The 14,229-nt window shown below is 34.6% G+C and overlaps 1 protein-coding gene and 2 non-coding genes across 5 annotated transcripts; 2 read left to right on the top strand and 1 right to left on the bottom strand.

Moving 5' to 3' along the window:
- The first annotated feature begins 530 nt into the window (after positions 1-530).
- TRNAI-AAU (transfer RNA isoleucine (anticodon AAU)) lies at positions 531-604 on the top strand. The gene has a single exon. It is a non-coding gene; the product is annotated as a tRNA-Ile (tRNA).
- Positions 605-627: 23 nt separating this feature from the next.
- On the top strand, positions 628-13,046 carry LOC141677146 (AP3-complex subunit beta-A). 3 transcript variants are annotated; one of them, XM_074482909.1, is made up of 11 exons: positions 630-1,010; positions 1,515-1,591; positions 1,942-2,191; positions 3,367-3,990; positions 5,425-5,598; positions 6,814-6,940; positions 7,033-7,157; positions 8,161-8,361; positions 9,407-10,413; positions 11,377-11,631; positions 12,305-13,046. In XM_074482909.1, the coding sequence occupies exons 1-11, from the start codon at positions 795-797 to the stop codon at positions 12,672-12,674; spliced, it is 3,426 nt and encodes a 1,141-aa protein (XP_074339010.1). In that variant the 5' UTR covers positions 630-794; the 3' UTR covers positions 12,675-13,046. The 3 variants fall into 3 exon arrangements, with proteins under 3 accessions (XP_074339012.1, XP_074339010.1, XP_074339011.1); XM_074482910.1 differs by having other exon boundaries at positions 7,048-7,157; XM_074482911.1 differs by lacking the exon at positions 11,377-11,631 and having other exon boundaries at positions 628-1,010.
- A 362-nt stretch (positions 13,047-13,408) lies between these two features.
- Positions 13,409-13,480, bottom strand: TRNAK-UUU (transfer RNA lysine (anticodon UUU)). Its single transcript has one exon. It is a non-coding gene; the product is annotated as a tRNA-Lys (tRNA).
- Positions 13,481-14,229: the final 749 nt, after the last annotated feature.

The raw sequence follows: 14,229 nt of genomic DNA on the forward strand, positions 1-14,229 counted from the left end.
AAACATGTTAAATAACGTGTCACGTTTTTTGGAAAAAAAATTGGAAACCAATTTGCAACACCGGGTACTGGCACCACTCTTTATATAAACCCACGTCCCTAAATGGAAACAATGAAAAGAGCAAGGACTTGCGGATGGAGAGTTAAGAGTAGATTGATGGAGTATATTCTAAGATGCCTGTTGCTTTCACTTCACGGACTGACAAGCGTAGGAGATAAGAGATGATAAATCTGGAATCCACAAGGGAGTAACAAACAGATCTATTTTAACTTTCTTTTAGCCAAATCCCCCTCTGACGCTTTACATTTGTTTTAGTGGACTCGTAGAATTTTTAAAGCCTCAACATGTGCTTAAAACAAAATAATAATAAAAAATGAATCCAAGACCATATTTATGTAAGTTATCAGGCCGGCCCAACAATTTCTACCGTTTAGGCCTGACCCAACCTTAGGTAGCTTCCGGTACATTTTTAATGTCATTTGAAATGTGAAGAACGAATATATAACACAATGCTCAAATCTTTTATCATCGGCCTATTAGCTCAGCTGGTTAGAGCGTCGTGCTAATAACGCGAAGGTCGCAGGTTCGAGACCTGCATGGGCCATTTTTTTTTCATTTTCACCTTTCTCTCTCTCTCTCTCTCTCTCTCTCTCTCTCTCTCTCTCTCTCTCCATAGAGACTGTATTTTTAAAGTCACTATCTATCTTCTCCGATTAAATTTTCCTCTCTCTCCACCAAATCGCCGGCGTAAACACACACACACACTCTTTTTAATTCTCCTCGAGAATCGTGCAATGTTTCATCAATTCGGCGCAACAGCAGACTCACTGAGCAAAGCATCCACCATAATGTTTCGTATCGGCACCGATGCTCATCTCTACGACGATCCTGATGACGTCAGCATCCCTCCTCTTCTGGACAGTAAATTCGATACTGAGAAATGCGAAGCTCTCAAACGCCTTCTCGCTCTCATCGCACAGGGCTTCGATGTCTCTAATTACTTCCCTCAGGTATAATACCTTTGGAATTGGAGAATTTTATTCATTTATCGTGTTTAAAAATATCGGAGGAAGTAGTTATTCATTTATCGAATATTCATATTTATCGATAAACTGTCACTGTTCTGTAGATCAGTTAGAACACACACATATATACTAGCATTTGTAGATTAAGTTTAATTATGTATACACATAGACTGTCGCTCTTTGGTTAAATAGGTAGAATTTATGTATATGTATTGTCTGTTTGGTAGATCAGTTAGAACATGCTAATTGAGTGATTAGTTCGAACTGCGAGTTTAATTTAGTGAGAGAATCATTTGTCTCGACTTGATTTTTAGAAAATTTAAGTGGTGTGAACTGCAATTCTTATTGATCGGGACATTGTTTTACTTGCGTCAATTTGACTTTTTTTATGTTACTACACTGAATTAACGGAAATTGATACTAGTGGAATATAAACAGAAATGTGCTTGTTTTTTATATTTGTTATTTATGAATGGTGTGATACTACAGGTTGTTAAAAATGTGGCGTCTCAATCATTGGAGGTGAAGAAGCTGGTTTACTTGTATCTGCTGCATTATGCTGAAAAGTAAGTGTGAAATTAATAATATTTGTCGTACTTGCGGTGTATATGGAGTAAGATTTCTGAGATTGTACTCGTTGATGCCTGTCAAATTAGTGAAACTGTGGATATGAGTAACTTTAAGTTTGACTGGTTACTGGTAATAGTGCTCGGAATTTTGCTTACTATTAGATTGTTGAGTCAATATTCAAAATTCTTAACTACAACGCTAATCAGTAAAGCCACTTGAGTTTACCTTCTGCTCAATGCATGTATCTGGACCATGTATATATATATTATAAAATGCTTGAATGTTGGTATAAAATATATTGCAAAATGTAGCATGCCAGTGAGTTAATGTCTAATGCATATTCTAGGCGTCCGAATGAAGCTTTGCTATCAATCAATTATTTCCAGAAAGACTTGGGGGATCCAAATCCGTTGGTGCGAGCATGGGCACTTCGTACTATGGCAGGAATACGTCTACATGATGTTGCACCTATTGTCGTTGTTGCTGTGGGAAAATGTGCAAGAGACCCATCGGTGTATGTTAGGAAATGTGCTGCTAATGCTCTTCCCAAGTTGCATGATTTGCGCTTGGAGGAGAACGCTGGGGGAATTGAGGAGGTGGGGTGAAGTATTTACATGTGCGTCTATTGTTTTCTAGTTTGATTAGTAACTGAAAAAATATATTTGAAGGAAATGAACCCATTTTGTATGTTTGCAGTTTTGATGCTCGCCTTTTATTATATTTGTGCTGCTTGTTCACCTAGATTTAGGGGTGAACCTAAATAAATATGGATAAGCTAAAGTGCTTACTACATATTGTGCTTGGAGGTAAATAAAATCAAGTCAAAGGACAGTATTTGAGCAAGGTAAATAACGAGATGTAGATTTTTGTAATCCACAGATAACTAATCAAATTTATGTGGTTTTTGGAGGCTTTGAGGCTAATTTCCTCCTTTTCAATTTTGTTTTAGATTGCACCTGACATCACCGTACCGCCTCCTAGGTGAATAATTAACAGTTTAATCACTTTTTGTAATATTAGCGGGATAGATTTTTTTTAATCCACAGATTACCAATCATTTTTATCGACTAATTTCCTCCGTATTGTCGTTTTCCTTTAGATGTCCATCTGACATCACCATACCCCCCCCCCCCCCCCCGAAGGCAATCTTTTCAATTTTTGTTTTCAAGATCTGATTTTCAATAATCCAAATAAATGATTCTGATATTCCACAACATAATACTTATTGCATCACTCCTTGTATTGTTCTAGATCCTTTAACTGGTAGGCTTGCCAGCCATGCTTAAATAGATAGGTCTCTCTACTTATATGTTGTGTTTATGCTGCAAGGTCCAAATATGAAGTCATGCATGCATACTATGAGACTGTGAGATACATGTTTTGGAGTTTGCATATGCTGGTTTATATTTTAATAAATAAGTCTCTCTACTTATATGGAGTGTTTACTTCATGTTGATTTAGTAGTGGATTTCCGAGTGAAAAATGACACCAGGAAATATTGGAAGTTTCAAATTTATTCATCAGCAGTAATAGCTACAAAACGGTCTATGAATTAAATTAGAGCATTTTCCTTTCGCGTCTGTAGTTAAATTTTCAATCTGGCCTACTCCTGTATCTTGTCTTTTACTTGCTATCATATGAGTACATTACGCTCCCTTGTGACGTGTCCCAACAAAAATCCGAATGGAAGGCTTCTCTGGCACCATATGCATCTTCTACCTTAAAGTACTATGCAGCATTCATTGATGCAGTGTATCCTCATGTTTTGCAGATAATTGGTATCTTGCTGAATGATAACTCTCCTTCCGTTGTTGGAGCTGCAGCAGCAGCATTTGCTTCTGTCTGTCCAAACAATTTGAATTTAATTGGTAGATATTATAAAAAGTTATGCGAGACACTTCCTGATGTTGAGGAGTGGGGTCAGATTGTCTTAATCGAGATTCTTTTACGCTATGTAATTGCTAGGCACGGGCTTGTGAGAGAATCTATTATGGCATGTCCTTTCTCTAAATACTGTAATTCTGAAAGGGATGGTCTTGATGCAGATTTAGTAGTTAAGGAAGATACTAATGTTGTTGGCAGTGGGGAATATCAGTCTAAATTATTAGAGATAGCTTCCAAGAGTTACCTTGAAGGATCAGAAAAATATCTGTCTTACATAAGTTATGAAGATAAGGGCACATTTCAATCAGGATTTCCAAAATTTACATCTGCCAAAAATGACGACGTAAAGATCCTGCTTCAGTGTACTTCGCCATTGTTATGGAGTCAAAATAGTGCAGTGATACTTGCTGCTGCTGGGCTACACTGGATAATGGCACCGAAAGAGGATCTCAGAAGAATTGTCAAACCGCTCTTATTTATCTTGAGATCGTCTGGTGCTTCGGCATATGTGGTATGCTATCTTTCTAAAAAATATATATCCAGAGACAAGTCAATCTCTTTTTCTGTATGCCGGCCGTTCCAGAGTTCTTATCTGAATTTTGTAGATGTTACATTGTAATCTTGTTAGATTATAAACTTCAGTAGGATTGGTATTTTTTATGCCTAGATACAAGGATCCTTTAAGTTTGTCATAGCAACATGTTTGGTTTTTTAGAAGACCCCTAACTCTCTATTCATGCACACACTCTCACACACTTAGTCACCGAGACCTTAAGCCTCGACCGCCCATTGGAAGAAGAGGGCGTGATACAACTGGAGTAGTGCTCCTTCGGTGCTGCATGTTACCGTAGGAGCTAAACATGTTTTGGGTTTTTCCGATAAATTTATTTATATATATTACTGATACGGTTAAGGTGGATAAATCTGATTGAGAGATAAAAATGATTTTACTTTGTAGGTAATAATTGCTTTTACAGGTGTACTATTCAATGAGAAGTATAGTGAATGCTGAATAATTTTCTAGGATTCTGATTAATTTGAAATTTGGCTTACCTCGGTAAGGTTTCCTAACTGTAGAGTCTTACTTGGATCATGAGTAGATTTAGGCTATGACCTTCCTCTGAGTTTATACAGTGAACTGATTGTATTGTATGTAGGTTTCATGCTTTTAATTACTTGGCACAGAAATATTTCATGCTTTAGGATTCTTGGTTGCCATACTAATTTCTTTTTCAATATTATTTTTATATCGCTAACCTGCATCTCAAGGGTAACTAAGATGATAAATCAAATCATCACTGTACCCCTAATGCAATAGAGAACTAAATGATTCTTTTGTATGGCTGTCATACCCAGACCATCACTTTTCAGCACTACTTTAATTTTAGCTGCATGCAGGCTCTACCTTTTCTTTGTACTAGTTTAATATTAGCTGCATGCAGGCTCTACCTTTTTCTTTGTAAATCTCTTTATATGACTTAGCTTTGTCGTTTGTTATATGGACAATATGTGTAATCATATAACTTCAGCAAGCTACAACATGGTCATACAGTGACAAGAAAGTTTCTGGGTCAATGATTTGATTCGTATAATACTTGTTAGATGTTTTCTATTACAATATAAATTAATCGCATGTCTTATAGTATTAAGAAGACTCATAGTGGTGGTTGACCTACTTCTGTGTTCTCTTCTCATATTCACACTATGGTGTATGATAGTATGAGTATTCTACATGTGATATCGGTAATAATGCTAGTCAGTCGCATTATTTCCAGTGCAGAATACAGCACTGGCAGTGTGAAACATGATATCCCAAGTCTCTATGGAGTAAATTGATTATTCAAAGAAGATATTTGTTTAAACCATTGTACATTTTTGACACTACGTCCTATTACAGTAATATTTTTGAATTTTGGCTTATACATTTGTATACTTGTCGATGTAGGTGCTCTGCAATATTCAAGTGTTTGCTAAAGCGATGCCTTCTCTCTTTGTTTCATACAGTGAAGATTTCTTTATATGTTCCTCGGATACATATCAAATAAAGGCCCTGAAACTTGAGATACTGTCTAACATTGCCACAGAGTCTTCTATCTCGGTTATATTCCAAGAGTTTCAGGTAAACAATAGCCATTTATGATAAATGGATGTAATGTATACTTTTGGATCGTCTTCTATCTTCATATTAATAATCCAAGGCAACTACTGAAATGTATTTGATTATTCGTTATTGCTAGTGCAATTTTAAAAGTCTAAAAAGTCAAGCTTCTTTTTACTATGTTAAAAGTAATAGACAAAATTGGTTGATTTCCATGAAGGCCGGATTTTAATAATTATAAACAAATTATGACATTTCTTTATATGTATTTATAGAATCTAGTTACTTTAATCTTTAACTTCTGTTTCATGTGTTTTTTAATAGGCTCCTTTTTTTGTGAATTAGTGCAACAAGCTACTATTGACCTCAATCCTCATATGCAATCACTAATATTGGGATAGTGCTTTTTTCCTCTTGAACTGTCTATATTTTTATACGTATTGTGTTTTTATGTTTCACCGTCGATGCCAAAGCACCAACTAGTCAAGAATATTGTGCTCAAAGAAATGTCTGTAACTAGTTCTAAACAGTTTAAGGCTTGTTTGGTAGTAGAGGAGAGTTGATTAGTTGGTGTAACTAGTCAAGAATGTCACTGTTCACAAAATGTAGATGTAAATATAAGTCACCGCAGTCGGGAAAGATATTGTGACATATGTATGTTTTTTGTGACAAGTTAGTCATTCTAATGGGGGTAACTTATAGTTATTTGTTCATGTGAGGGACTACTGACAGCTTAAAAAGAAAGGGACAGTGTTTTTTTTTACAATTTTATCCTAAATATTTATGTTGTTTATTGTAAGTATAAAAGAAAGTGTCAATGTTTACTCGTTTGGAATACCTTTAGGCTTTAGCTTCAATTTACATATTATTCCATCCTTTCCATGTAATCTATTCAATTGGATTCTCGTAAAACCTTCACTCTTTTACCTTGAGACAGTGTTATATTTTTATAGGAAATTGTAATCTACCCATGGCACTGTTTTTGCAGCTCAATGCCAGAAATGTTTATCATAGTAGATACTAGATATATATGCAGTTCCATTTGCTAGTCCTTATCAATATTCATATACCATTAGTCTAATAACAAGGTACCCTTAATCTGTTACGGCTGGTACCCATGTGCCCCCATATTCAAATACTTGTTACTGCATCCTTATTCCTTGTTTCTGTTTGTTTTGTCCTTTGGTCCTTTTATTTGATTCAAATGCAACGATGCTGACTCTCTTCTATTGCTAGGATTATGTTAGAGATTCAGATAGAAGATTTGCAGCAGATACTGTAGCTGCAATAGGTTTGTGTGCACAAAGGCTTCCAAACGTAGCTAACACCTGTTTGGAAGGGTTATTAGCTTTGGCTAGACCCAGTAAGTCACCTATACTTTCGTTGCTCTGTTTTTTTTCCCCATAAAATTTGTTTTTTATGAACTGTTTTTGGTTTGATCTTAATTTTTCTCAGGCTCAACTATTGCAGAATCTTTGAATATTGAGACGGACTCTCCTGGCGGAGATTCAATTGTTTTAATCCAGGCAATCATATCGATCAGATCAATCATAAAACTAGATCCACCAAGGCATGAGAAGGTTTCTTGACGCAATCTTGCTCATTTAAGCAAACAATTTTGCGTACATATTTTCTCCCCAGCTTATTTACCTAGATACACCAAGTCACGAGTACGTGTTCTTTTTTTTAACCCCAAGGTCCTGTATGCAGTCAAAATGTCACCAGTGTATGGCACCTTAGTGGGTGGAATTTATATGATCTTTTTCCAGTGCTCATGAATCCGTTTCACATTATATTATCTGAATGTTTCAGGCCGGTTTATTTTCTGACTACTATTACTCTCTGTTTACACCCTTAGAGCAACTCCAATATCTTGGCTATAGCCTATATGAGGTCCTCTAAAATTTAGGGAATTTGGTACAAAAATGGTGCTCCAACAGTGTCACCACGTAATTCTTTTTTTAGTTAGGATCCTCCTTTCAAATTTTATTCATAAGGAACCAATGGTCATTCCTTGTATTACTTTTATTAATATATATTCACTCTCCTCTGATTTTCCACTTCAAATACATAGTTGGAGTTTAAATATACAAAAAATAGTAATGACAGGGAGCAAGTAAAATAAAATGTTGTTGGATTTGACATACAGTAAAATATCCTAAATCACTAGGATCATATTGATTACATTATTTTTAAGGAACATACTAGGACTCTGTTGGAGTTGCTCTAAAGGACCCAGAGATAGCTTTCATTCATTGTTTCTCATTGACTATTATCCATCTTTTTCATTTTTCTCTCCCAGTGCGAGTGACAGGGAAACCAACCAAAAGACCCTGAGGTCCTTTATGTATTTAGATGTTCGTGACATAAAGAATTTGACTAACAAAGATAATTTATCATATTATTAATGTATCTACATATTATAATAATGGAGTTGCTTGTTCTAACTCAAGTATCTTACTACTGAGTAAGCTGTATGTAGTGTATAGAGGCTATCAAATGATCTTCTATATGATGTCACCCTCTTATCGATTTTGTTTGATGATGCTGTTGAATGTTCACTTTCCTTTATTTTTGCTCAAGGTAATTGTTCATCTAATGCGAGCTTTGGATTCAATCAAAGTACCAACAGCCAGGGCCATGATTATAAATATGATTGGAGAGTACAACTCCTCTGGTCAACTTCTTCCGAAGATGTTGACTACAGTACTTAAGTATCTCGCTTGCTGCTTTCCTAAAGAAGCACTTGAAACTAAGCTCCAGATTCTATATGCCGCTGTCAAGGTAGTTTAATTTTAAACCTTTTCCCTTCTGTTCTATCTTATTACTGAATACGCAAAGTTAGTCCCCAATTTTCCTCACTATGTACTTTAGAATATCGAGTGTAATTTTTGGTATGATTCCAAAACTTTATGCTTTATATTTCAAAACCTTCTCGAATGTATCAATATATTTCATATCTGAGCTGTAAAATTGCTCTTAGTTATAATAGCTGCTTCGAAATTGGTGCAGAAACTCTGAGGTGGCACTAATATATATATCTGAAGAAATTAAAAATTAAGGATGTGCAGTATAATTGCTTAATTTATCAGTATAACAGTTTCCAGTGTAGATCATATATATTTTTATCTTATTTAATGTTTTGGCTTTTAGGGTCACTAGTCAGCCCCTTGGAGTTTGTTATATCTTATTCCGTTACGTACCAATTAAGTCCCCGTAGTTGAATACTTCTGCTGCACCTCTACCTTGCTGTTTGAATTTAACTTTATTACAAAATTTGAACTTTTGGTAAGCAATTCGAAAATAACAAATCCATGAGATTAAGTATACTTTTTTTCTGGTAAGTTTAAGCACTATGCGAGAGTGTGGAAGTTATTTGTGATTTTGTATCTTTCATCTTCCTTTATTTTCCTTTATCATCTTTACAGATCTCTAGTCCGTCCAAGTTGGTAGAAATGGGATGTTCAACATATTTCACACTCATCATTTTCTTTCTTTTCTTAACTGTCTTTGTACATGTATATGTATGTATGCATGTATTTATGTGCTGAATTAGCAACATACTAGCTTACAGGATTATTATAACATTAAATATTTGAATCTTTTACTGGTTCTCTCTCTCTCTCTCTCTCTCTCTGAAGGATTTTCTTATCATCATTTTGAATTTTTCCAGAATATCCCTATATCAAATAACAAATTACAATCTGGTCGTTGAAAATGTTTAAAGTATCATATTATCCTTAAACATGTGTGTTATTATCTTTTAATATCCTGAAATTTGTTTCCGTGAATATTTTGTCTTTATTAATAAACTTGTTCTTTTTTCCAGGTCGTATTATGTGCAAAAGGGGATGATCTATGTACTCTCAGAAAACTCTTAAGCTATGTGCTTGAACTTGCCAAATGTGATAGAAATTATGATGTCCGTGACCGGGCTCGTGTTATGAAAAAACTTCTTTCACAGTACATATGTTCTTTTGAACTGGTGGAAGAAGCACAATGTGTATCAGATATAGAAAACATGTCTTGTCTACTAGCAGAACGATTTTTTCTGGAAAAACCTAAATCAATGTCAACTGAACCCAATAACTATCGGTTTTATCTTCCCGGATCGCTTTCTCAGATAGTTCTCCATGCGGCTCCAGGGTATAATCCTTTACCGGAGCCATGTAGTCTAACCATTGACGACAGTAGTTATGGTTCAAATATCATGAAGGGAGGCATTCCCAGTGATTCATATGGAGTGGATGATTCTGAAAGAGCATCAGGTTCTTCGAGTGATAATAGTAACTCTAGTGATGGTTCTCAAGTTTCCGAAGCTGGCTCAAGTGGCAGTGATGTTGGTGACGAGAGTGGGTCTGCCAGTGAGGGTGACGAGAACACTGGGTTATTAATAAATTTTTCAGATGTTGGTAATACTGCCTATGCACAGCATAATGGAAATTCACAGGTGACTGATTCTCAATCCAGACCTAATGATTTTGGTGAGCTCATGTCGAACAGAGCTCTTGAATCTTGGTTAGATGAAAGCCCCGATTCGAGTCAGAATGCTCCTGAGACGAGTAGTTTCCAGAATTCATCAGCCAGAATATCAATAGGGGCAATCTCTGGAAAGGTAAAACCAAAATCGTATGCACTCTTGGATACTGTAAATGGAAGTGGCTTGAGGGTGGATTATGTATTTTCATCTGAAGTGTCAAGCAAACCCAGTTTTGTATGTTTGGAAGTATCCTTCAAAAATTGTTCCACCGAACCTAAAGATAAAATTTTGCTGTTTGATGAGAATACTGAAGGGAGTCAAAATAACTCGGAGCAAGCATCGAGGAAAAACGAGAGGTGATGACTTGCTATGCTTTTGAGAGTTGCCCATTTCCTTTTCTGTTCTTTTCTTGGATGTTTGGTTTTTCCGCAATTTTTCTTTTATGCGTCGGATACATGCCTCTCATTCTCGTACATTTTCTGCGTCATTCATACGTAGATATTTTCAGAACTGTAAACAGAAAATACTGAATAAATTTAGGTTAATTGCTAGGTGAATACGAATTGCGTAATTTCACTCTCCTTAATATATATATTTTTCCTTATTGATGGTTGGTAGACCGTTATGTACTTGAACACTGTGGGGGATGTTTGGGCCCTGTTTCAACAAATTATAACTAATTAAGTACCTGTACTACGTGATCATGGACCTTTTAATAGCATCTAATACTTATCCTTTAACTAATGGCACAACCAAACACACTCTATGACTACATTGTTACAAAAGGTTTACATGTGACTATTAGGTCTTGTAATATGGATATAAATGAAAGCTTTTGTGTATCAAGGCTGAAGGTCATATCTCATCTTATTTTTTATGTTTCAACTTCATTGAAATCGTAAGCCCGAAATTATATGCGTCCATGCATATTCCCGTTTGAAGTTTTACCAAGTAAACCTCTTGCGGAGACAAGTTCACAGGATATTCATGCTTACTTGACATTGAAGTCAAGTTACAAGTACGAAGGAAAGTGTCACAGAAGTGAAATTTTATATACTTTTTGTGTCTGATAAGAAAATATATATTTTAGATGCACGATTAGTTAGTTGTTCAGCACGTATTTACATGTTACCTATATGCCATTGAGTGCGCCTTCCTTGTGTTTGAACCAAGTCCATAAATGATTATAATGAATGTATCAGTAGGTCTCTGCCTCAACTCTTTTGAAGTGACGGTTTAATAAGATAATATATTGTGACACCAATAATTTCTCATTGCATCTTAGCCACCTAATAATTTTGCATATATTCATCACACAGCGGTGATGTGAAAACTTTAGTTCCAATGGAAGAAATCCCTTACCTAGAACCTGGTCAGAGTACAACGAAAATCATGGAGGTTCATTTCCATCATCATCTCTTGCCTATAAAGCTAGTTCTACGATGCAGTGGATTGAAGCTTCCTGTTAAGTTGTGGCCTGACATTGGATACTTTGTAAAACCTCTTCCAATGGACGATAAAGAATTCTTTATGAAGGAATCTCAACTCCGTGGGATGTTTGAATACAATAGGAGGTCAGTTATCTGATTACATGATGTCGTACCATTTGGATTGGTCATTCTCATCGTTTTAGTATATACTTGTGTGTACTTTTCTTTGCAAGATGACACACTATAGTTGCTAATTTACTGTTAAGTTTCCAGTCCGTCTAAAACCTTAAGGTGTCAGAGGAAGGCCGTAACAGGAAGGCCCCAACAGGATCTCACGCTACAACATATGTTATTCAACATTTAGTATTGACTAGTACTTTTTTGTTTTATGATTAGTATGCTGTCTAATCATATACCTGGACAGTATTTAAACATATTATTTTTGAAATTGAAAATTCTGGATTATCTAAATCAAAATTAGAAGAAGAAAAGAAAACAGTAAAATAGTTGTAAAGCTTAAAAGAGGTCTTTCAGTCCCATCAGGTGGTTTTCTTGACCACCCCTTTGACCGGGGATAGTATATTATTTACTTGTTTCTTTCCAGTGAGCAACGAGAATGACCAAAATATATGTAAAAGATGAACTGAATCCACTGAAGCTGAGTTTATCAAATGTGTGCACAGAGCATTTTTCTTTGTGTTTTGAGTTCAAACGAGTTAATCTATTCTTTGTCATATATTTTGCCTGATCTTACTTTACAATCAAAGTCATGTGCCATCACTCTTGGAGCTTAATGGTTTTCATTCATCTGCAACAGGTGTACCTTCATAGATCATGTAAAGGAACTGAAAGATGACAAGGGTGAAATCTCTCTGGTAAAAGACAAGTTTCTTGTTGTATGTGAAACCCTGGGATTAAAGATGCTCAGTAATGCAAATCTCTCTCTCGTTTCGGTGGACATGCCTGTTACCACAAACCATGATGATGTATCAGGTTTGTGCTCGCGGTTCACTTGTGAGCTTCTGAGCAACGCAATGCCTTGTTTGATCACCGTTACCCTTGAAGGTCATTGCTCGGAACCACTTAGTGCTACTGTTAAAGTCAACTGTGAAGAAACTGTATTTGGATTGAATCTGTTAAATAGAATAGTTAGTTTCTTAGCTGAGCCCCCCCCTCTGAGTTCCTAAACCGGACGATGTAAAATGTTTTGGTGTTTGTAAAGTTCAGAACTTCAAATCGTGCTTTCAATTTCATACACGATAGAGCTTGGACGTGCAGTTGGTTTGAACAAATTCAAATTATCTTTCGTAATGTTCATCAAAAGAAGTCCCTTCCCTTGTTGGCGGATGCTGCTGCACATGGTTTGGCAGTACAAACATGTCAAGTTGAATGCCCTTTTTTTTTCTTCTTCTTTGGTTTACATTACAAGAAGTGTATTTCAAGAATTTTTTGTTAGTCCATTGTTGTTCTATTTTTTGAAGGCCTGTAGTTGCAATAATTTGTTGGAAATCACTGGATGAAGTTTTGCAATAATTTCAAAAAAGTGATTTGAAGTTTAATTCAGCTTAAAAAAATTTGCTTAAATTATGAGATAGCAGGAAAGCTATTATTTTAAACAATTTGTTTAATTTCATTCGATAAAGTTAATATTATCATATAATTTATAATTTTTAAAATTAAATTCACCTAATCATTTTTTACTTTAAATTACTTAAATATTTTATAAGCAATTTTCTAGATTACATTCAAGTGAGTTGCTATAGAAAAAAATTAAGAAGACAGAAAATATAACTTTAAAAGTCGGGAAAAGGAAAGAATAAAACTTGACAAGAAAGAGGACGCCGGAAAATAGCTAGAAGTAGTTTGAAATTAAAAAAAATAGCTAAACTTGACAAGGATAGTGAAGCGCAAAAAAAAAAAACGCCGACTGTGGGGATCGAACCCACGGCCACGGGATTAAAAGTCACGCGCTCTACCACTGAGCTAAGTCGGCCGGCTTGAAATAATACGAAAAGAAACTTATTTAGAGCAACTCCGGGGGAATGCAAAAATATAAATGATATGTAAAAAAAATTAAAAATCCAACGGAGACACCTGTTATATATATTTTTAGATGTCGATAAACAAGCATTATATTTGTTGATTTAAATACCATAATCTATATTCACTTCATGTCATTTTTCTATCAAAAAACTCTATTCTTTATTTCCCTCTAAGATAAAAAATTCTCCCGCTTTAACTAAGGGCATTTAGATGTATACTTGTTAATCACACATATATATATTTTTAATTTTATGTAATGTGAAGTAGGAAATTATTTTATGAAAAATTGTAAATTTTTTCATTGTTAACCAAATTTCATTAAATACTTATATAATAATTTTAATATATATTTTATAATTTTAAAATTATTAATAAACTAATATAATAATAAAATTAGTTAAATATTTTATAATATATAAACATAATGTTTTTAACTAATTCTTCTGATATTTATATTATAAGAATAATATCCTTAAGTATGTTTTAATTAATTTAATATTTTAATTTCACTTGTATTCATTAAAAACATAATTATTAAAAAAATAATTAGTTTGTTATTAATAATTTCTTCACAACTATATATGTTAAAACAATTATTTATTCAAAAATAACTGATCATTTTAAGTAACTTATGACTTAAAATAAATAAGTAATAAGTTGATAAATACTTTTAAGTTATATAAGTGTTTGGATAAATTT

The sequence above is a fragment of the Apium graveolens genome, chromosome 8 (genome assembly GCF_009905375.1).
Source record: "Apium graveolens cultivar Ventura chromosome 8, ASM990537v1, whole genome shotgun sequence".
NCBI classification, from domain to species: Eukaryota; Viridiplantae; Streptophyta; class Magnoliopsida; order Apiales; family Apiaceae; genus Apium; species Apium graveolens.